This window comes from Ammospiza caudacuta, chromosome 12 (genome assembly GCF_027887145.1).
Source record: "Ammospiza caudacuta isolate bAmmCau1 chromosome 12, bAmmCau1.pri, whole genome shotgun sequence".
NCBI classification, from domain to species: Eukaryota; Metazoa; Chordata; class Aves; order Passeriformes; family Passerellidae; genus Ammospiza; species Ammospiza caudacuta.
Window position 1 is genome coordinate 9766518 of NC_080604.1, and position 24732 is coordinate 9791249.

At 36.2% G+C, this 24732-nt stretch overlaps 1 protein-coding gene across 1 annotated transcript in view; it reads right to left on the reverse strand.

Annotated features, from left to right (window-relative positions):
* Positions 1 to 850: 850 nt before the first annotated feature.
* ERC2 (ELKS/RAB6-interacting/CAST family member 2) overlaps positions 851 to 24732 on the reverse strand; it is a 318526-nt gene continuing 294644 nt past the window's right edge. The window contains exon 20 of the mRNA XM_058812979.1: positions 851 to 2097. Within this exon, the coding sequence (XP_058668962.1) occupies positions 2044 to 2097 (54 nt within the window). The 3' untranslated portion in view covers positions 851 to 2043. The remainder of the gene's footprint in view (positions 2098 to 24732) is intronic.

A 24732-nucleotide genomic window follows, 5' to 3' on the forward strand; every position in this document is an offset into this window, starting at 1 on the left:
AGAGCTGCATGTGCTCACCTTGCCAGTTGCTAACCACTTTGGTAAGTAAAACTTCCTGCCAATATGAACAACTGGATCCTTTGGGAGGGAAAGCTGGCGCGCTCTGCCCCACCAGCAGCTAAAGGGACATTGAGCAGCACCTCCCCAGCGCACACACGCCCTGCCCGAGCCCTGCGGGACCTGAGCTGGGGCTCTGCTCCTCAGTGTGGCCTTTACAAGCCCTTCCTTCTTTCCCAGCCTCACAGAGGATGCTACTGGTCAAGCTGGGCTGAGAAAATAATAAACACCCGTTTGACTGCGCCTGCGAGAAACATGCAGCCCATACAGCTCAAAATGCAAATTTAATGGGATGGGTAAATGCCAGATGGATTTGCATTCATGTGGGCTCAGCTCAGGTATGAGTGATTGGAATGATTGACTCTGAAAGCTTCCAGTCACTCTGTGTAAATAAGGATGGATAAAAAAAAATTGGCATCACTGCTCAGTCCCTGAGAGAAGAGTCAAGCCAAATGGCCAAAGGAATTTAGATCTGGACTTCCTTGAACATATCAGGATAATAAAACAATCCATTAAAATGTATCTTAATCACTAAAGAAAGAGCCATGACATGCATTCTTTCCACCTCAAATGTTGATATATTTATTTTGCAATGCATGTCAAATTTTCAAGCTTTCAGAAAATAAAATAATTAGGAAATTGCTAATCTAATTAGTACAATATATTTACAACTTGGGCTTAGAATGTGCTTGCAAACATAAGATGAACCAACAAAACATTGCATATACATCCAGGCAATTAATGTTTTCTTTGAAGTTTTTGTAAATAGGAATGAAATGCAAATATATCCTTATAGAACCAGGAAGTCATGCCAGAGGGCACTTTGTAACTTTTGAAATATTGTTTTAAATAAGCAGATTGACCAGTTGATTAATTTCCAGTGATGACACTGCAGGTATCTTGGCATTTTTTTAGCTCAATAGCCATATTGTAATTTATTGAGTGCTAGATAACCTACCTAGAAACTCAATAAACAGCACTGTCCTAACCACAAAACCAAAATAGCTGAGTTTATACTTTTAAGACTTCTGCACAACAAGCTGCCTTTTTACTAAGTGGCGAACCCTTGGGAAAACACTCCAGACCTGATCTGGAATCTGGTAGAGCTGATTTCTGCCCGGACATAAAGACAGCTTAAATCTGGTGAATCAAACCCACTCACAGATTTTAGCATTGGGAATTCTTTGATGGTGCATGGGCATTTTGGTCATGTTCTTTACCATGATACAGCTCTTTCACCACAGTAATGCAAATAGTGCACAATTCTGAGAAAATCAGAAGAAAGGGGAATTTAGTAGATGTCAAATGGCAAAAAAGCAGCTATTAAAAGAGTATATAGGTTCTCACATAAGCATGAGATCCCTTCATCTCCTGTCAATGACAGTTTGTAAAAACAACATTATAATAAATGTAAATGTACATGCTATAGTAATCTAAGGAAAGCAATATTTTCAAATACAGATATAAAATTATGTGCACCAAACGTATTGAAGCTTAACATACATTTGACTCATTATTTCAATCTGCATGTGTGTACTGGCCTTTGTTCAGACAAAGGGAAAATAAGGATTTGGACATGGAAGCCTTGGTGCACTACATCATACTGCGCTCCAGTTTCACATTGAGATTTTTTTATGACATGTTAATTTTGTTTTAAAATGGAATTCCTTCTGTTAAACCTGTAAAGCTTTTGATTATTGACTCCAAGCACAGAGATTTCACATCGTAAAGTTATTTAAACTATGTGCACACCCTACAGATTAGTAAGTGCCAAATTCTTCCATTGTTTCCAAATTTTTGTCCTGCTTGGATATCATACAAGCTGTCCTATACAATATAACATCTCTGCCAGAAATTGCTAAAGTGAGAACAAGTGTTCAAGACTCATTGCAGCAGTTGCCTTGGAAATTGGCAATAAGGATCCAAAATTCTTTCTCTGCCATACACCCAAAGATTTGAGTCATTCCTGATTTCATTGGAGTAAATTTATACCGTGCACTCTGTATTCACAGATTCTTTCTGAAATCTCTTCTTCGTGTTCTACAGGAAAACAGACAAACAGAAATTAGGATGCATTGTTTGGAGGGAGAACAGTGAGATGGATTCCTATGGCTAAACTACATTTGGAGTGGACTGGAAAGGCTGCCAAGCAGCAGCCCTTGACTGCCTTTGGAGAGTGAAGAGTCCAGCAGACAAAGCCCTGGCTCTTAGAAATGAAAAGCAGAGTGTCAATGATGCTCCATCCACACTGAGGGAAAAAGTAATTTACTTTACCTTCTATACAACTTCCTACACCATTCCTGATTACTCTTAGCTCCTGAAAATTATTTAGAGTACGTTAAATTCTGTGAAGACCTTTCAAACGTTATTCTAAAAGTGGAAAACAGGAGACAGGATATTATTAACCTTAAAAGTTGAGGCGTTTAATTCAAAAACTCATTAAGTAATAAAAGTGAAACTCTAATCTTATTATATGTTATATTTTATGTTCTATATCTAACTGTAATGTTCATGTGTGTTTCTAAATCCATTTTATATGTCAGAATTCTCCATCCATTACTGGACAACTCTTTAAAAAAAAAACCTAAATGCAGCCTGGCTATCTTACTGAATTTAGACATCTGACAAGAAAAATCAGTTAAGGTGTTTTTTACAGCATAGTTTCAGTTAGATGTGGAGAACACAAGAACAATTTTTTAAACTTTCCTAAAGGGAGTAGAGCTTTTGCAAGAACTGACAAAAAGCCACAATGAAAGAAGAAAACTCACTGCTCATGTGTTATTGGTAGCTCACAAGAGCAAATAAAAGCATCTGAAACAAATAATATCAGTTACAATATTATTGGTTTAATAGTTTGTTGTGGGTTTTTTGACTTAAAACTTGACCTGTTCTTCAGATATTTTTTTTAATATGCACTGTTCTATAAATAATTGAAGATAATTTAACTCACTGTGCCAATTATGACTATCTATTACTGCCCAAATGCATTACTGTAGTAATGTAATCAATATAAATTGTCTAAGTCAGCTGGAAGAACCTTTCAGGAGATTTGCCTTTGGGCTGGCAAGATGCTGTGTATGCTACATCTCCATCCATACTAAATCCCAGGCGGTTTATTTTGTATTAAAGCTTCTGTGTGGTGACTCACCTAGAGTAGCAGACAGTTTATATGTGTTAGTTATTACCATCAGCAATGAATAAAACAACTGTTTTCTATTCTGAAAGTCAGTTTTCTAAAGGGGCTTTCATATTCATAGCCTGAAGTAATCACCAACACAAAAGCTGCCTTAGCACAACCCAGCCAAAATCAAAGGCAGAAGGAAAACCTCCTCCTCCTTTGTGCTCCAGACCTCACCTCCCTCTCCTTTCCTGCCTTGAGGTTTCAGCTGTGTGCTGTTCATTCTACATACCTGCAAATGGAAATTACAAATTGCAGTAATTTGACTATTTGGGGAATCTAACCAAATTAATTAAAACAAACAATTTGAAAAGTTTAATTATGAAATAAGGAAGCAGAAGCAAAAGGTAGATGATCTATTTTACATATTTTTCCTTCAGTTAATAACTGGATACCTAAGGCTGCAGTAGCCATGATTTTAATTGGGAGAAAAGAAGTTGGATCTGGGGTAGGAATGCAGATTATGAACTATAGCAATGCCACAGTAAATAAATTGTACTGTCAAGTGAGATTAGCCAAAGACAAGACGGAAAAAACATAAGAAAAGGAGATTAGGAGAAAATGGAAACAAAAGGAATTCAAAAGAATGATGGAGGAAATCCACCAAAGAACAACTTGAAGAGTTGAAAGAAATTATGACTATTTTTCTCTCAGTCCTTTGTTGTTCTCCACATACCCTAACTCTACCCTGAATGCTCCTAGCCCACAGTTTACCTACCCCTCTCATTGGACATAACCCAAATAACCTGTTTTGCCATTCACCTTTTCACTCCATCTCAGAAGTTCAGTCCTGCCAAAACAAACTACGCCCTGCCCTCATGCTAAAGCCAACCCAGTCCTCCAGCTCCTTCCTGCCTCCCCTGCTGAAAACACACCCGGGGCTGCAGCTCTGTCATCCATCACCCAGGACAGTCACAGCTTTGGAGAGGGCTCTTTCCCTCAATCTGTACTCCCACAAAGCCCATTCCCAACTTCACAACCCATCTCTTCCTTCTCACTCCCATCTCACCAAGTCAAATCTTTCCTCCTCACTACTGGCAGTGGGAATGAAAAAGCAGCAGAAGAAAGCCAGGATATTATTTAGCCAAAATTGCTAAATCTGATCCAAGTACAACTGTATAGTTTTTTGATGAAGTTTCAGTTCCTTTATAAGAATGGCAAAACCAAAAAGAAATTATTATTCTATAAGGCAGGAAGAATATTTTCTGTCACCTCATCATGCTTCCTTTCAGTTCCTGGGAATAGCACTGTCTTCCTGCAGTAATTTTCATTTAAGGACCACTACCTTATACAAGCTGTACTCTTGTCATAGGCATTGAAGTATTTAATAATTCTGCAGAATTCACACAATTCTTCAGGATATTAATTACCACTAAGATTTAAAAGATCATCTACTACCAGAAACTACATCTTACTATGTTACTCATATGGTCGCCCTAGGAGCTAAATTAGCAAAATAAGCCAAAAAGTTAAACATCCAAAAGAAGCAAAAAACCCCAAACCATAAAGGGAAACAAAATTTCTTAAAATTAAAATGCAGATTCAATATCATATTGTAAAATAAATTTGAACACATCCCATATTAAAAAAGCACCAGTTGTAACAAGATACTCGGATCCTTCCTGTTTGTGATTTAAAACTTTTTTCCCCTCCCCATTTTCACTCAGTATTTCAAAGCAGCATCTGGGTGAAACATGTTCTAAATATTGTGATTTATTTATTGCCTGCAACAATACTTGGCAATAGGAATATGCATGCAACAACCCCAGACAACACTTGCAAAGACACTGAGAAAAGCAAGCTCTTGTAAAAGACAATTAGTTCCCTGAGCGAGTGGGCAAGCAGCGACATGCATCCTGAATGACATGTCTAAGTTTCAACAGCAGCTTGCAGGAAACATTTACATTTGAAAAATCCCTACTTTGACCTCTTTTTGCAGTTTGCTTGCTGGCAGATAGGAGTACATGACAAATGAAGCTAATTGAAGTGGGCTGGATGCCAGAGAGCACCTGATGGCGCTTTAGGTGAGAGGTCAGTGACACTGAGCACCAGCAGGTGTAATAACAACCTCGGGCTCTCTGTAAAGGAAATGCAAACAAGAATTCAGCCCCGGGATATTCGGGACAGAGCCGCCCTGTGACTGGCAGCCAGGCTGCCTCAGGAGATGGGTGATGCTTTGTCACAACTCTATCGTGACATGGCTTTGAGCAGTGTCACACAAAGTATGGAGTCTTGAGCTAAAATCATGAAGCAACATAAAACTGGGCACTGCAGAAGAAAGCAGTTTTTCTACTATTAAAAAAAAAGCTCCCCAAAGACACAGAATTAGTTGTTCTGATGCTCAGCACTTGTTTCTACCTTTATCTGTCAACATTTAAAAATCACACTGCTGGAACTACCTGACCATCAGTCTTGTAACACTTGACAAGAGAGTAACCTGTTCTTGCAAACTCTGCACACTCTACCCACCACTTCTGGGAAGAATACAGAAAAACAACATGTAAATAACATTTTAAACCAATGTTCTTCCATCTTACTAAATTGCATTATTCTGTCAAACACCTCTCCTGCAGATTTGGAGGTTTTAAATTCCAACTATTGCTTTTGATCTAAGGAAAAGTGATTGGCTGATAAACAATATTTTTCTTGTTAAAGGCATCTAAAATTGCATTATAATACCAATAGCAATGCAAACAATTTGGACCAACCACAGTGCAGTCTTGCAACAAAGCCAATAATCAGTGCAGCTTTCATAGATTTGGGATTCTTTTCTAGAATACCACATTCACACTTGATTTTTTTTAAATATTTGCATCTTTTTTTGATTTTGGATTTATATATTCCATGTTGTTTTAGAATCTGGCAATGGATCTCTGTCCATTTCAAAAATATCCATCATGGCATTAAAAGAATGTAAGACTTTTTGGGCAGTGGGATAAATACTTTAATTAGTGTTTGCAGGATCCTAGTAAAAACTGTGTCATATGTGTACCTACATTTGATCTCACATGATAAAATTAAAAGAAAAAAAATGACTGGGCTTCATAATTAGCTGAGTGATCTCTGAATGATGATATGTGGTAGATCCTGCTTGGTGAGACAGATGTTTTGATTTCCTTTCACATAAAAATATCTATACTACAATTAATTCTCAGTACATTTTTTCTTAAGACAATGTTCCATCAGGCAATTCAAGTGAGGCAACTTATTAGAAAAACTCATAAATGAGATTTTTATATCATACCTGAAGTAGAATACAGCAAAGGTGTGTTTTATGATTCTGACACTGCAAAGAGTGTCAAAATCATAAAAATGAGAACAGCATAGCTGACATTCTCTCAAAAAGTTCTGGTGTGAAATCTTGCCCTCAAAAAGTCATGGGACAATGACAGAGTTTACTGACACCAACGTGTTGCTGTGTTGTAAATCCTCCAGGACAGTGGAAGCTTCATGTGCTACATTCTTCCTCTTCAACAAACATGTATTCAGCACTTAATAAATTAAATATGATGAAACCATGAGAAAATAAAGATTTCTAAACCCAGTAATATAGTTTCAGAAAAAAAAAAATTGAAACACCCACTGTCATTACTTTTGAAGTAAAAACAGTCTGTGGCTTTCAGATCTTCCAGCTGGTCAAGTCTGTTTCTGAGCAGCTTTTATGTATAAAACCATGTACCACCACACCCTGCAGGGCTGTTGCACCATACCCCAAATTCATGGTGCAGTTGACTATTAATGATTTTTTTCTAAATATAGAAAGTATACACAAATGAAAAATATGCAACCACTTCCATGTGCAAAGAGCTTTTTTGTCTGAAAATCAAAATGCAGTTTCATGAGGTGCTTAGCAATTCTTCCTTTAGAAAAGTTCCTATTCTAAGACAATTTAGTTGCACTTACATGCACCAGAAAACCATGAAACTGAACGCTCAAAGACAGCATTTGAAATATTTCTAACATCAGTTATTAACTGAAGCTTGCTTTATGGGTGCTAAGCAGATACTCAACTTTGTCCCTCCACCCATTTAGGGGAAAATGTACTTATGTGTTAATCACCTGCTGGGTGGTGGTGGGGAATCTATCCTTTGATCAAAGGAGACATACTGGTTTTACTTTACATCCTGTCTCTCTGCTCTCAACTGGCCCATAGCTGGAGGGATTCATTTCAGGATTTTTCTTTATTCCAAGTATTCTGTTACTGGCTGCATACCACCACTCAAGGCATCAGGGCTAAAACCAAACACTCTTTGTGGTACACCCATATGACAGACTTCAAAATGGAAACAATATTGAAGTTAAACCTGTAAGATCAAGTTCGCTGAAACCCTGCAATGCTTGAAGCTTTTGAACACTTCAGCATCAGATCAAAGTTTGACAGACTCAAGGAGAGAATCAGTACATTTAAACCTATCAATCCTCAAGGAAAAACAGAGCACATTGGTGAAAGTACAGCTGACAGTGCTCATTTGGTCTTGGTGCTAACAGCAGTCAAATACAGCCAGAGAGTCATGGGTTTTTCTCTGTACTGTACCTTTTTTCTGTAACGAAGGCAAGGTTTTCTCACTCAGCTTGTTTAAAGTACATTTTTGGAGCTGCTTTTAAGAGGGAAAGACAAGGTAATTTTGTTCTGAGGGATCACATCCAGATAAAACTTTTCAAATTTCCTTCAAGCAATAAGACTATCTGTGAAGGATTCATATACCAGTTCAGCAGTTTTCATACTACGACCTCTCTTCCCCACAAAACCAAAAGAGAAGGTATCCTAAGGCACTGCAATTTTTGAGCAAGTTGTCTTCACGTCTTCTAATTAAAAATTAGAAACTTACTAAGTAAAAGAGATAAATTAAAAAAAAAAAAAGGAATTAGTACTCTGAGCTCTTTTCTCCCTTGCAATCAGTTGCAGGCTTTTTTGGTTGACAGGTTCAATTAAAAGAACTGTTGCTACTAGCAGATATTTTTGAGGATTATTCATTTTCCTAAAAATGAAGAGTTATTCTAGTTCTAAATATGCTTCCACCTATTAATTACTCAATGGAAATAGATTATAAGCCTCAAGGTAAAGAGATTTGCAACACTGAAACTGTAAAATAGCTCATTTCAATTATAAAACAGTTAACAATACAACAGTTTCTTATTAAAGTTTCTGCCACTGACTTTAGAAATAGGGCAAATTGACAAATGGAGAATAAGATCTCTTAGAAGATGAGTTGTGTAATAGATGGATTAAAAGCTGAATGTAGTTTGGTAAAGAAATCTGGCAAAGAAAAGCAGCTAGCAAATTTCAAGCAGTTTTACAAGTTTTTTTAAAAATGTCCTATCATTCATAAATATGTTACCAATGAGTGCTGCAGGATCTACATAAATTTCTCAGCAATTTTGTCAACCTCAGACATAGTATGACTGTGGCTAAGTTAAATAAGGATGCTTTCCTTAAATCTAACCACAGCTGCAACACAGAGAAAAGCACACAAAGGAATTTAGAAACTTGGTAAAAACACTTCTTTCAGCAGTAGAACATTGAAGGCAAGAAACCTTTATCATTTTTTGCCCTGCAATTAATGTAAATAAGGATATAATACTCAATTACTTATAAAACCCATAAAGGCAATCTTAGAGCACTTCCAATGCAAAAGGCTTGAACACAGTTCAATCAGAATGTTGGGATCTGTTATTACTTACTCAGGTATAAATTCCTATCAGCCTGTAGAACCTAAGTCAGACCTAAAACCTCTAACTGCCATAATCAAAATCATCCTAGCTAAGAATCCCTGAATCATTAAAAACTTACCTCAGTGTTTGCATTTGACCCTCACCATATTCTTGGAGCTAGAATGAATCCTGATGAGAAGCTCATGAGCAGCTCAGCAGATGGAAGACACAACACAAAGAATGCAACTGTGCTGCTTTGATGGCTCCAGCAAACTCAGACTGGGGTCTCAGCCACGTTGGGACCAGTAGCCATTTATAAGCTCCCAGATTTATTTGAGATTTATCACCTAATTTCAAGGTCCTAGAACTATGTGCGACAAAATTAATCATATTATTAATATAATTGGCTCGGAAAAAACTTGTTGCAAGATCTATCAAAAAATGCCAACTGAAAAAAATTAGAACTTGTTTTCCTAAAATGTTACACAGATTTATTCTCCAAAATTACAGCTCCATGGAAAATATCATTTATTACTGATCTCCATGCTTGCATCTGGTAGAAATATGTCTATCTGCAAAATGAACAAAGAGTTTCTGATTCTGATTAGTTCAACAAGAAAACTGCACTGGATAAATTTCTATTATTTTAATAACCTGATTACCTAAATTGGTGCTATAGCCTTTGAAGATAAAGTGATTTCAGGAAGGGTCCTTTTGTTTTTAACTGATGGATATAATTCTCTTGCAGACTAAGCTTTTCCACTTGAAGATGTTGGTGCCACTGCTTTGAAAGCATCAGCTGGATGTTATCACTGCTCCTCTGCTCCCTTATCCACACCAGGCAAGGACAGCCAGGCTGGCCTGGTGAATGGGCACTCATCACCACTGATGCTAACCTGGCTTGAAGTCGATAAGGGATTGATAAGGGATTGATTCCTTCTGCTGATGGATCTGGGGAGTTACAATCCCAGCAGAAAAAGAGCAGCAAGTGGACAATGGTGGGTGGCAATAATCAATAATGTCCTCAGCTGGCACAGCTGCACAGCTTAGGCTGGGGACAGAGCTCCTCATCCATTCAGGTGGGCTGTGGAAGGAATCCAGCTTCTCATCCTTCTCCCCTAGGAAACTATGACCTCTTCAAACCCTTCAGTAACGCTGTTCAAGTGAGTAGCTTGCTCATTTTGGTAAAAAAGTTCTGGTTCAAAGTAAAACTATACATAAACTGTGTAGCCAGCCTGGCTGGCTTTGGCAGAACTCAGATCAAAGCTGAAGAAGAGCTCGTGGTCTGGCCAGCCAGATGTGCTGAAAGGCTCCAGGAGGGAACCAGTGAAATCATCACAGCTCTTCTGGAAAACAGATCTATACATATTTTCACTGGTTAATTGTCTGTAAAGTAAAGACCAAAACAGGAACAAAATGAAACAGCAAGGTTCTGCCATTTCTGACATGCAGGGACATTCCATCACCACTGGAAATGAACAATTAGCCCAAGAGATTTTTTAAACAAATAAGAACATTGATGCCAAATAAGATGACTAATTGAGTATAGTGAAATCAGAAATATTAACAGGCATTTCTTAGCTATTTCTAATTCATTACATTGGTATTTACTACTACAGCAAAATTATACAAATAGCTTGATATTGTCAAACAATCCCAAGATGCAAATACTGAATTTAATTAAATCTCACAAACCAGTATTTTTTCCATACCTTTCTGTGTTTTTACTCTCTGTTGTAGAATTATTTATAAATTATCATGCTTCAGCCACTGATTTGAGGCTCATACTCAAGACAATCATACCCTGCCCAATGCCTTTACTCTGTCAGAAAAAGGACAGCAGCCTGCAGGGACGCCTGCTGGAACAGCCAAATGCTTTCATTTGTTTCTTTGCACCCACACCACCCTCAGCTCAGCCTGAGCTCCAGCCCCACTCCCTGAAGATGTGTTTCCATTACTGAGGGTGTGTGACCTGAAAACCTGCTCCCATGCAGAGCCAGTGCCAGAAGAGCAGAGAGCACAGCAGAGAGCGTGGATGTGACTCCAAAGTGGCTCCAGCCCTGTGGCTGGGGGGGCTGCCTATCTCTGACAGCAGTCAGCGCCTCTCAGGGCTTTTCCTTGAGAAAACCAAGAGACAAATGCAATGACAACTGCTATTTCATTGATGTTAAGTAGGTCAGCACAGGGAGGTTTTTTTACTTTTTTTTCTTATTTTTAAGGTAGCATTATGGTATTGTAACTAAGAGAATACTAAAAATAGATATTAGAAGATTTTAATTAGTATAAATTTTCCATTCTTTGATTAACATTTTCTCTTATATTTTTTCATAAACTTCCCAGAACAATTTATGCAAATCTTGTTTATTCAAATTTTTTTTTTCATCTTTTAGTGTTCAATTGTAAAATCTTACATACAAAAGTTTATGTCATATGATCTATGATTAGATCAGGAGGCACTTTTGCTTCCAAAAAAAGCAGGACCTTCCAACCAGAATGATCTGCAGGCAGTCCCACATTCACATACTCTAATATTCACCTAACAACCTTTGAAACGGTTTTCAAGACAAATAAAAGAACAGTAATTTCACACATTCTCATGATAATTTGTAGATGTGAAATCCAACACAATGCAATTCATCAATCAAGTCATATCTATAGAGCAGATTTTTGCTACTATTTTCAATATGACAACAGCTTCAGATTTTAAACAACAGCTAGATGATTTTAATACTTTTGTGAAATCAGTAATTAACCATTCCATTTTACAGCAACTATAGCATTTCAAAACAAAGATGAAAGCTGTGAAAACACATACAGCCTTTTCTCACTTTCTACAGTGTTTAAAACTGCTCTGGTATGTTATTTATTTTTACTATGGAAGATTACAAAAGAACACGACTGATGACGATGGTAGGCCCTGTGATAGTTGTCATCAGACTGAATACATCAAAAGATTTAAAGTTCAGTTCATCAGCTACATTTTCTATTTTTTGTACACCTCTTGCACCTGCAGTGAAAAAGCTGAGGCCAAAGTTCAGGCAGAATGGCCTGACTCGCACAGCTAAAATACAAGGAAGAGACAAAAAACTATTGAATTTATATAATTCATTTCTACAGTAACACATGAGGATGATTTGGTGCTTCATAAATACAGTGTTTAAGATTAGATAAATGCCTGTCAAAGAACATCTAGTTCATACAAATAATTTTGAGAATACATTTGGGTATATACACAGGTGCAATGAATACTGTGTATATGTGTGCTATGAATAGAACAATCAAAAGAAAGAAACTGTTCCGAGTAAAAACTGAACAGTACTAAAAGAAAATAATACAAACAACAGGGCTTTCATTAACTCCAACAGGCCCAGGACTTCAACTTCCAGCCTTAACTCTCATGTCAAGTGATTGACACATTGCCATTATATAATCAGTAAAAAAAAACCAAATACATACAGCTTAACAAATCCCTACTTTTAATGAGAACTCTCTGTCTTCAGCAGTGAGCAATTAATATCAAAAAATACTAGCAGCAGTATTGAAATCTTTAAGAATAAAAGAAAGGTAACTTTTTAACTAATATAAAGTGTCCCAATAAAAATAAATGCTATAAATGTCTTCCATTAAGAATAAAAGTATTTTAACAGGAATAAAGACTAGTCACAAATCTGTCCAAGGTTTGGAAAACAAACATTGCTTGGGAGGTTCCTCCCTTTGTTTAGTAAAATCTAAGTTACAGTAAAACAACAATCATGCCTAAAAATTCACAAATCCAAAATGCCCTTCAGCTCCAGTCAATGTAGCAACACCCATTTATCTAATGAAGCATAGAGATGGTATTCACACACTCAATGAGAAAATTGAAATGAACACTGCAAACAGTCATGCTCCTTATTTTTCCCTTGCCTTGGATGCTACTGATGCTCATTTCAAAGCTAGCATGCTTTTTTCCAAAACAAGCCAAACAAAAGGAAAAATAAATTATTTACAAAAGTCCTAACTTGAAATAATGAAAACAAAAAGCAGAACAATAGCTAATAATTAATGCCTTTAAACACATCCTTATATAGCAACATGACCAAATTCTGGTCTGCTTTGTACTGCTAGTTTTAGCGAGCACATCTTGAAAGAGAATTGTTCACCACATCTCAGCAAAGACAAATCTAGGCACCACATTTGTTTTAAAACAGCCTTCTCCTCCTTCTCCCTGAAGCATATGAAACACATCCAATAGTTTGAAGTGAACAGTGAATATTTGCCTGAGCAATATTCTCTCATCCACGCTGCAGACAATTTCTGTTTTGAAGTTTTTTACTGAATGGCACTGATGCCTTGTGAAGAATGCCTACACAGTGTCTACCAAGGCTAAATTTTAAATTTACAGACTTTATGAGCTGCTTCTAAAACCAAATTTAGCAGTCTAGCTGAATGATCCTACTTCCAAAAGCACTAGCTATCAGCTGCTGCCAGGCACAGGCTGCAGTCACTCTCTGTTTCACGTGTGAAGGGAACCCTGCTCTGAGGATGTCACAGACAATAAATTTGTCCAAACATCCGATCTACTTCACATCTGACACAGAACACAGTCTACAGTACTGTACAAACAAAATACTGTACAAACAGGTTTTGTGCTGAGCTCTCTCTCACACATGCACAGCTTGTGGCAAAGCCTGAACTGTTTTTCCAGCGCCTGCTGCACTTCAGTGGTTGGAACTGGAAAGGGAAAACAAGCACTTGTGTTCTACCTGCACCACAAAACAGTTTCTGGGGGTCACATGGCTTCAGTTACCCATGACAGATTGCTATATAGGCTTAATTCTTAAAACTTATCATCACCTCATGATTTTCTTTCTTCTTTTTTACCTCCGTAAGGGTGAGGAGAGGGGAAGAGATCTTGTTTCTAACAAGACTTGAGCACTGCAGCTGCACTGGCTACTAAATGGGCTGGCCAGGGAGATTTCTCTGAACACTCTGCAGGTTCTCTACAACCTTACAGCACTTTCTCATCCTGAAGTTTAAAGGGCTGCACTTTTTTTTTTAAACTAACTATGTTTTAAACACAATTAGAGGCCCAGCCTGCACTATCTTTACTGAGGCAGAGTCCCACCTCATGGCCTCCAGAAAAGCTTTAAATGCATAAATCAATCATAACCATTAGTCTTGGAACAAAACAAGATCAGAAGCTAAATGTTTTGGTAGATCAGACACTTACGTTTTTTGGTAGGGAAAAAATCCTCCTGAAGAAAAATCAACTACAATTCAAAAGCATATAATCTATTTTACACTGCTCTAATAGATACTAAACAAATATTCCCTCAGTCTCTTGTCAGCCACCTTTCAAAATCATTGTATTCTTTATACACAGGTTTTCTTAAACCAAATCAAATGTGGTTTTGAGTGTCTAAATGGGCAAAAACATGTTCCACGTTGCAATGAAAATGCAGTCACAGTTTAAATAATTTAAACTGTATAACTACAAATTATGACAAATATACAAAGTACGAAATAGTAAGGTGAAGATTTTTTTTCTAGAAACCCACATTCTTGCAGTTCAAATACTTTTAAAATTAAATTGTTTCTATTCTATTTTCCTCTCCAACATAAAATATATTCCTCATGTTCATTCTCTTGCTTTCTTCATGTTCACAATTAGCTTTTGATAGACGTCTGCAGTAACAAAAAAAAATACATAGAAACTTTTCTAAATAAGACAGATATACATCCAATTTAATTTTATTAATGTTGTGTTTTAATATACATTCAGTTGACTGAGAGATTTGATTTCCCTCAGCCATACGACTTGTTATGAAAATCAGCAGAGTGTAAGAGGCAGAATGGTAAAATGCCAAAGGCAATATAATGTGTAGAAGCTTTAATAAAACATTAATCTTTGCTTATGTGAGTAGATTTTGCTCCTCTGAACTGGCCCATTGAAGTAAATAAAATTGTTCCTGTAAGAAGTACTGAGCAACATTTTCTACAAGGAATCCACCAAAGCCTGGTGTCTTCAGCAATGTTGAGACCACAGTGACTTTGAGCTGCAAATTACTCACAGCTTCAAAGGCAAGCCCCAAACAAGTGGATATGCATCAACCATACCTGACACACCATCATAATACAATTTACACATCATTTGGGAGACAAACAATTCAAACTGCACTTTGTACTCTGGAATATCACAAGGAAATTATTGTATGGATGTTATTCTACGATAATATTTCAGGCAAAGGGCATGTATTGCATAGAGAGATTATACTTCCCTTACTAAATATCTGCTGCTTGTTTTAAAATTTCACTAAAACACTTCAGCTAAAGAGGTAGTCTCATGTTTTTCCATGAATATCACAAATTTTATTCTAGTATAACTGCATGCTTAATCTGTGGCAAAATTTCTTAAGAATCAAACTTTCATATACATTCTGCAAAGATATTACAGTGCTCTTAAAGGGATTTTAGAAATGGTACAGCAAATTAATACTAGTTTAAAGAACCCACCTACTGAAAAAAAAGAAAATGGTGTAGACAGATACAAATACATGTATTTTAAAGTTCTGTACCCACCTACACCTTTAGCCACAATAATTTATGAAAAAACCAGAACCACTGGACCATTAAACCATTAGACACAGTTTCTCATTTTTCACTGCATATGAGAAAACATCATCACAGCATTCATAAACACACTTGTCAGGAAACAGACAGCTCCATGCAGTGTAAAAGAAAACACAACAATTAGACTGCAACATGAAAAAGAGAGAAAAGAGAGTTTCTCACCCCTCAAAACAAAACTGGAACTTTGGTTTATAGGAACGGCTATGCCCATATACCCTCCTCATCATCCTGTGTGCCAGACATGAGGAGATGCACAGAGAAGGTGTTGGCATTGGAATGAAAGAAAGAAAGAAAGGTTAGTTACTTTGGTGCATATGAAATTCAATTTTCTTGGCTTTCAACAACATGATTTTTTTTCTAATGAAAGCCAGTGAACACACATGAACAAGCTTGTATTACATACAGAAGAATCTGCATCTATAGCAACCAAAAAACAACAACAGTGACGTAAAATTTTTTCCTCCCCATTAAAACAGTGTGTAGGAAGATGATTATAAGATTAATATTAAAAGATTATCTATTTTTTACTTGCATGCAATTCAAGCCAACAGTGAGAGCAATGAAAAGGTCAAAACTTAGGTAAGCAAAAAAATTAATCAAATTGTCTTACACTTTGTTAAAAGATACAAAACTGCTGAATAACCAAAAAAATTAGCATTAGCAAAGTAAAAGTACACTTTTCCAAAATCCTATTAATTAAATTTATCTTTTCAACATGTGTTAAACACTGCACATTTTTGGATGCTATTAAATAGTTCTTTCCCTTTTTTCCAGTTTTGAACCATTAGGTTTATTCATTTCAAGTTTTAGGGATAAATAACATTAATGACAAATACAAAAATTCATAACAACTTCTTAATTTGTTCTTAAAGGGAATTAATTTATGGTAGATAAGTTGAAAGCAGAAAGTCTTTCTTCACATTTGCTATAAACTTGAATTTAATAGTAAAATAAATTTTGACAAAATCTAAAAAATAAACATGAACTAAACCAGGAGATTGAAATGTTCTTCCCCAGATACACTAAGATGGCAATTTTACAATGACTCTTTATCTCAACACACATAGATGTGCACATGCACAGCTATCTCTATATACAGTTCTAATGTGCCCAATGATGCAACACTCAGCTGCTAGAACTTAGAAGTGCACAGCACAATGTTTTTAATTTAACTCAGGATTTCAAAATCAAATAAAATCTTATCATTTTACTATCCTTAAAATTCAACCATTAATATCTTAGAAACATTTAAAAAACCCATTCAATAATGACAAAACCTGGAAAGTTAGCTAGTGTAGCATATTGCTGGCACTTAATTAAATCCAAAAATCTAATAAAATGAATGGTAATTAATTATGATTGAAATGGACAGGAATTTTAGCCTGGAAGTATACACTGCCAGTATCACTACTGTTCCTAACCCATTCTTGGAATAAAAAAGAGCTCCCAGATGTCAACTGTTATTAAAAACCAGATGTTAAGATAGATGTCTTGCATGTTGCTGAATTAAGTAAAGAAATCTGACAGTCCACTATAAACTTAGCTATCATTTAACACAGAAGAAATGTGGGTAAATTTTTTACAGTTAACTTGGAACACATCTGAGTTACAAGGTCTGCACAAATACACCACAAAGCAAAGGCAGAGTAAGGCCTGAATATCCTTTTTTATTTTGAAACAAAGGCACAGGTTCTGTAAAACTTGCAATGAGCTGGGTTTGCCTCACTGAAAACACAAATTATTCCTCTGGATTCTGCTGGAGCCACTCCTGGTCAGGCCCACTAATGCTAATTGAAGTGACTTTCAAGCTGACAAGAATTTTTGCCAGAGTAAAGGTTGAAGAAAGAATGAAGGATTTCTTTTCCACTGAGTAGTTTGATCCTATTTCACTAACATAATGCATTAGGTTAATCTTTGGTGATATCCTTAAAAACAGCAAGAAATCAACAAAAGGGACAAGACAACAGGTTTCCAAGTGACTCCTCCCCTAGCTACACACAGCTGGTTTCCTGTTCAGAGCATTGCAATTCCTCAAACAGGCAGACATTAATTTTTACTTCAGTTATTTGTGCCATCTCCTTTTGGCAGAATTCTAGAAGAGCTGAAAAATCAAAAATTGTCAAATATTTGTAAAGATTTTTATGGGAAATTAAAGACAAATACAGTTTGACACTGATCCTGATATACAAAAAGCAATAAATGAAAAGCTGGAGCTCAGTTAATGTCAATCAACATGGCTTTATTGAGCACCAGTCCTGTCAAAATAACTTTCTATCTTTTCCAATTACAGAGAGACTCTTTTTTATAATGTAAGCGCTTTGAAATAATATGCTGAGATTTCTGTAAGGCATTTGATTATGTGCCACATGACACAGTGTCAGAACAATTAGCTCTGTACTGAGTGAATGTTTGCTGGAGAAGGAAGGGAACCCATAGATATCCTTCTCATCCCAAACTTGTTCCATATTCCCATGATCTAAAAGAAAAGCCTGACAGTCTTCTTGGAAAAGTGACCAGATATGGAATTATCTGAATAAATGTTATCAGACACAGACACATATGCCTGAAATCATAAATACACTATCAGAATTGGGCAACTATCATAATTAGAAGAAAGGGAACTGCTTCTGAAATCAAGGACAGCAAAAAGGTCTTTACAGGTCACGGTGGAAATGAACACGTGGTACAATGTTGGATTTACCAAGACAAATACAGGCAGAGAAAGAAAACTCAGAATTTTTGCTGCATCTTTAGACAGTAGCATATGACCATTAAGGGAATTTCACATCTGGTCCTCATGTCACACCCTTGTGAATATTTGACAGACTGTAAACAGATCAGGAAACAGCTAGAAAATTACTGAAAAATAAACTTGGCAGTGAGAAACAGGAGACTCAACTTAAATGATCCCTCAGAAAACATTAAAAGATTTTCTGATCATTATAAAGTAACTTAGAGAAAGGGAGACAAATCTTTTCCCTAGTAAAAAACATCTAGATAGAGATTTAGAGAATGTAGTTACACTGCAAATACAGGACATTTTTCAGCAATTGATCATTTCTGGATTATTTGAAGATTTCATATCAAGTCTTAAGACACTTTCTGAAAGATATGGTTAATTACATTCAAACTAATTTTTAAATTACAGATTTGATGAAGAATTTATTGAGTAGTCCACATTATGATCACAGTCTACTTAACCTTCAACAGCTAATAAATTAATAAAAATCCTTTTCCATCATTTTTCCTCACATCTATTTCAATGAAAATGCGTGCCATGATCCATCTTATCCTGTATATAAAAATTGATTACATATTTTCCAATTTTTTGATTAGCAATTTCATAAAATTAAGCACAGTGTTCTGTTTTGACATGAAATTGAATAAAAAAAATTTTAAAACCAAAAAAAAGCAAACATCACTGTATTTTAAACTTTTAATACTAAGAATAACCTCAAAACCAGCCTCAACTGGTGTAAATCCTAACTTCCAGTTACAAATTTTTCTGTATGGATAGGAACAAGTACCCAAAAGCACTGGATGAAAAGCACTTAAGAATCAGGACTGTAAATTTGACAGGTTCCATGAATAAAATATTATACCAAGAAGCTAAAGTTTGGTGCCTCAGTGCAAGCAGATAATGGAGGGAATAAAGAATTCTTCACTGAATTCTCAGAAAAATAAAATTCACCACTTATTTCTGCATTCTTGACACACAGTGAAGCAAAATAAAAGTTGCAGTTACGCCTTATCATTTATTAATATTGGAACAGAGGATTCCAGAAGTAAGCTTAGTTTTTCATATCAATGTGTGTATCCTACAGAATCATTAATCTATGGCTCTTTCAAACAATAAACTGCAATCAAGCAATTTTTCATTAATGTTTGTGTACATTAACTGCTTTTTAAACTTGGATCTTTCATTGGTTTATAAGGTCAAGAATAGCAATTCAATGACAGAAACCGCAAAGCAAAATCTCAGTTACTGACAAGTGAAACAGGAAAACACCCAAAATTTGAGAGATACCATTTGACTTGAGAAATTAGTACACACACTTGTCATAAAATTGCTAACAATTCCGAGTGTTTAAAATATTGAATGCCTTGTATTTTTAGGACAGACATCCCAGTAACTAATTTGGACCTGTATTTATAGTAAAGTGGAATAATCTCAAATACTATTGAGGCCTTTTACAAACCATTGATTTTATTTCATACTTTTGCTTTTTTCTTTCTTTTTTTTTTTTTTAATGTCTGTGCTGCTGTTTACTATAATTGCCTACTATCTTAAAAACAAGTATCTGCTATAACAAAATGTGATTTTCTGCTCTAATCCAATTGTCACAAAACCTCAAAAATGGCTTCAAAGTATCAAAATCAGGAAGTTCAAAAACAATGCTTGGAAAACAGTACACACAGATGTAGAGACATTTTCTGGTTTGCTACTGGAGTATATCTCAATGCAACTTTGCAGGCAGATTTCTTAGCCATCAATTCTCTAAGGCTCATCAGGGTCAGCAGTAAATTTGAGACAGCGGCCTTCAGGTAACCTCACACAGCAGGTCACAAACAAAGGAGAACTCTAATCATGGTCTGCACAAGTAGGTCTAGCTACAAAATTTTAATAATCAGATGCCAGAAATTGTCATCCCAGTCATGGCCATTCTGCATGAAGAATATTCTTGATCACTGGTGAACACAGAGTAGCTGCAGGAGGTAATATTTGTGTTCCAACAGCAACAGATCTACAGCACTACAGTGGTCGTGAGAGTCACCTCTGTACAATACACCTGTCTTGGGGGGTATTCTGAATTAATCTTGCCCAGAATGGTTTCCTTTAGCAATTTCACAGTGTTGGAGGACCTCCAGGAATGTATGCTTCATTTAAGTTGAATCAAACAGGAACCTGGGGTACCACCTCTGGATATGAACCATATGCAAGAAGTGGGAATGACCAGGAGGACTCGATTCGAATCTGCATTCTTGATGAGAACTAAAACCCTATTGTAGGTGCACTCAAAGACTGCAAAAGACTGCATTACTATGTGGCCACCTCATGAAAATGTGTCAGAGCACAAGCCCTTGCACTCTTTTGGCATGCAAGTATCTTTATAAAACCTATTCTTAAAAAAACAAAAAGTCCTGATCTCCTTCTAACTTTCGCAATAGAGGCAACATTAAAAACTTGATGAGTTAAGCTTTTCTGGCTCTCTTCCCACAATAGGAGACCCTTCCTGACAAGGCTCATCACATTTCCCTTTCATGTTCTGCATGCTGAGAATTAATGTCTTAACTTGGGTTAAATAAATCTAGCAATAACCTGCTCATCTCTGCAACTAACTTTCTGATGACTGATTTACACTGCTCTTCCTTATAATCTACGGCCTCTAATGGGTCATTAAACATGTAACTGCTGGCTCTGAACTGTGAAATTGTCCTACTTACAGCAAATACTTACATTTACAAATATGAATTTCCCCTTTTTACCAAGAAATCTACCTGCTATGCAATGACATTTCTTTCAAATCAAGAACTTAGACTAAAAATCAGAATCTTTCAGAGCTTAGAGAGACTTTCATCTGCTGCTCAGTTTCTGGGAGCAAACATAGCTGAGGTCTAATCACATGAACTCTCCATGCACAGAACGATTGACTACAGAAGAGTTTTGTGCATGAATAATTTGAAGAACTGAGTCTTTAGCTAAAAAGTGGAAAGACTAACAGTGGATTCATTTAAGTGTTTGGGGCATAGAGCTTTAAAAGGTCTTTATTTTATGTTTCATTTGTATATTCAAAAAGATGAATAAATCTTAAAAATTGCTTCAGCAATATGTATTTATGTCAGAGGTCTATTTTCAAAGTTATCCATAACAGAAGGGGCCACAAGTGACCATGCATCACCCAGTTATGAAAATGGCCTTAAATCCCATCTCACCATTTGTTCTATTTGTATATAGTTGGGTTAAAATCAATCACAAATACAGCCATGGGGGAAAAGTGAAATGTTGTTTCTGACCATTTACTTTACAGCACCCAGACCAGTGGTCACATGAATAAGATGTTTCAGCAGATACTCATGCATTCTGAAGTTTTATCACTAGATGAAGCGGAAACTCAATGCTTCTTACAAGAACTGGTCCGTGAAATCAGATTTGCAATGCAAAAATTTATAGTCCCCTTTGTAGTCAAAGCCTGTGACACGCTACCTCACTTAAGAAACCAGTGCCAGATATGCAACTTTTGTTATCAAGTTACTGTCTCCCAGAAATGCATTTTTGGCTCTCTCAATTGGTCTAAAGACCTATTTTAGACTATGATGGTGGCAGATAATTTTTCTGCTAAGAAATGTAAGATAAATGTAAACCTCTCTATAAGTGTTGTATATTATAACACACACATTCAGGGGAAATGAAGGGGAGAGATTTCTATAGCTAAACATGATCTCAAAAAATTCTTCCATATGTGGAAAAGACTGGAAAGCTAACATATAAATATAGATATATATAAATATACACACTGCTCAGTGTGTGTACATTTATATCACATTCATTAAACCTCAAAATATAAATTAATTTCTGTAAGCAAAGGAGAGGTATAACTTTTCAATGTGCAAAATCCATCTCCCAAAGTATCAAAGACAGCAAAACCTATTTCCTACTTCTTATTTTTAATACAACTCCAGTTTAGCTGGTCTTTTTGCAAATTAAAAATTTTATGTCATTAAAAGATGTTTAAAAAGCAGCCTGGCTACAGTATAATTGCAATTAAGAGTCATAATAAAAGCTTTAATAAATATTCCAAATTTCCATTGGCTTTTACTTTCAAGTGAGAAATCTTGAGTAGCTCACCATGCTTTTAACTGCAAAATGGCAGCAAATCAAAATCAAGAACCAGAGTATTCCTGAAAGATACATTCAGAGTCAGAGATATTCTTCCAAATTTCAAGGCTCTTTCTTTTCTTCCTTCATAAGCACAATGTAACTCGCAATAACACTTAGGTTTGAAGCCAAACCTCAAAATGTGGCCAAGCCTATGTGGAAAGCTATTTCAGTTTTCTTCTTAGGACAAAGTAGACAGAAATACCTAGACAGATGTCAGGCAAAATTTCCTATATCCACTGAAATAAGCACATGATAACACTGACAGAGTTTTGAGAAATGCTTAGACAGAAGTTACTTCCTCATTAGAAGAGATTTGCCATTCAGTAGCTGCTTATAATAAACAATATCGCTATGAAAACTGCATACAACTTAATTGGAAAATTGGTGTTTTCAAGGTGACCATGATACAAATAGGATTTTATTGCATTCAGTTCAACAAGTCTGAACAATGTGTGATATGAATCACAAGTTCTTTGTTCCAGAAGAATAATATGCGCAGCAAAGATGAAAAATTAGATGAAAGATTAAAAATCTGAAAGCATTTATCTGACTAATTTGCACTGCACTTCTGAGTTCTCAAAACACTAATTCAGCACAATACTAGTTATTTACAGTGGATGTGTCTGAGATTGTTTATACTGAATGTACTGACAAGCAAACCTTGCCCTGCCCAAATTCCTAAATTAAATAAATCCATGTGACTCCGATGAGCTTAGTGCAGGCTCAGCTCGGTGCTAATGCAACTGCGTGCTGCCCTGCAGCTTGAGGCACCAGCAGAACAAGTTCACATCCATTTGGGGAACAGACAAGAGCAAGCTCACACCTGCCTAAAAACAATGTGTAAACATACAGGATAAAGAAACACACACAACATTAAACAAAATCTGGGTCAGGGAGGAAGGCAGTCATTCCAACTTAGTGCATTAGAGAGCTATATCGTATCACTCCTTTTATGTAAACAATGCCATTGGTTTTCTCCTTCTTTTCTCTTTTCTTCTTTTTTCCTGAACAACTAAAAGACAATGTTTCAATGATGCAGAAAAATCCCAAACAAGAGATGTTGTTTTTCCAGGGACTAAACATCTGCTCTGACTGACATTTCTACTTACAGTCTAAAGAAATTTGAAGAATTTTATGCTTTTCAAATAACCATGGTTAATGCGTTAGCTAAAATACTCTGTGTTATGTTTTTATGGCTGTTGGGTTTTGTTGTTTCGTTTTGTGTTGATTTTTTTTAAAGAAAAATCTCAGTTTTGATATTCCTGAGGCCTGTTCAGGAGTTTGAGGTTGGCAATTTTCCAGGGTGGCCACAGAATACAAGGCATTATGCTAACGACCAGGACTGCCAAAATACACAAAGCAGCATGCCCTCCCTTCCCCTAAAATTACATATGGATCAATACAGTGATTTGCAGATCAGGATCCAGACACTAAAATAATAATCGTTGTTTGACTGTCCTGTGGTTCTTATTTCCAAGTCATCCACCTCAAACAAAATCCCATCTGACCTGTTCAGAGTTTTTCACATATCATCTTTCAGCAACTCCAAGGATATTTAGCAGTTCCAGCTGATGAATAAAGACCTGTTGCCAAGACCAGTCACCACTTTACAAATCAATAAACACTTTTTTTTCAGAGCACATGGTCTTCTTCAAAAAGTTACTTTTTAGTGGCATACACCTACTTGGCAGCAGTCAGTTTGTTGTCAAGTTTCACACATCACTGCAGGTGATTTCTTTTCTCAAATGAAGAAAAGAATGCTTTTAAAAAGTCTGTTTAAAATGAGGCACATTTAAAAGTAACACAGCTAAAGGCTCATTCTGGAACAGTTGGCCTTGTGACTGGAGGAAGGGAAGCTCCAGAGATGCACCCTGCCCCATCTCTCTCCTGATAAGGAGGACTTTTCCTTTAGATAGGAGGATAGTTCAGAAACATTGAACTACCTTTTAGGCCTCCTCACTGAGATCTCAGAGGAACAGAAAACTTGTTGGTGAGTTTGTAACAAATTACTTCTAAACACTAAATCTTGTAGAAGAGCCATCAAAAATGTTTTAAGTAGGGAAAAAAAAAATCTCTGTGTAGTCAGACAGGATTAAAAGACATAAAAGGACATCTTTTTACATGCTTAGGCACCATGTGACATTCCATCCTCAATTATAGCTTCTAAGAATAGGGCCAACTTTTTGGAAAGCATTCAAGTTCCTAAAGCACGCCCTATGATATTCACATTTTTCTAAAAATCTGATTATTTTCTATGAGCACATAATCTCTTATAAAACAAAATCAAAATATATTTGTAGCCCTGGTGACCAAAGAGTAAAGCATTCAGCTTTGAATCCACTACAGCTCAGGT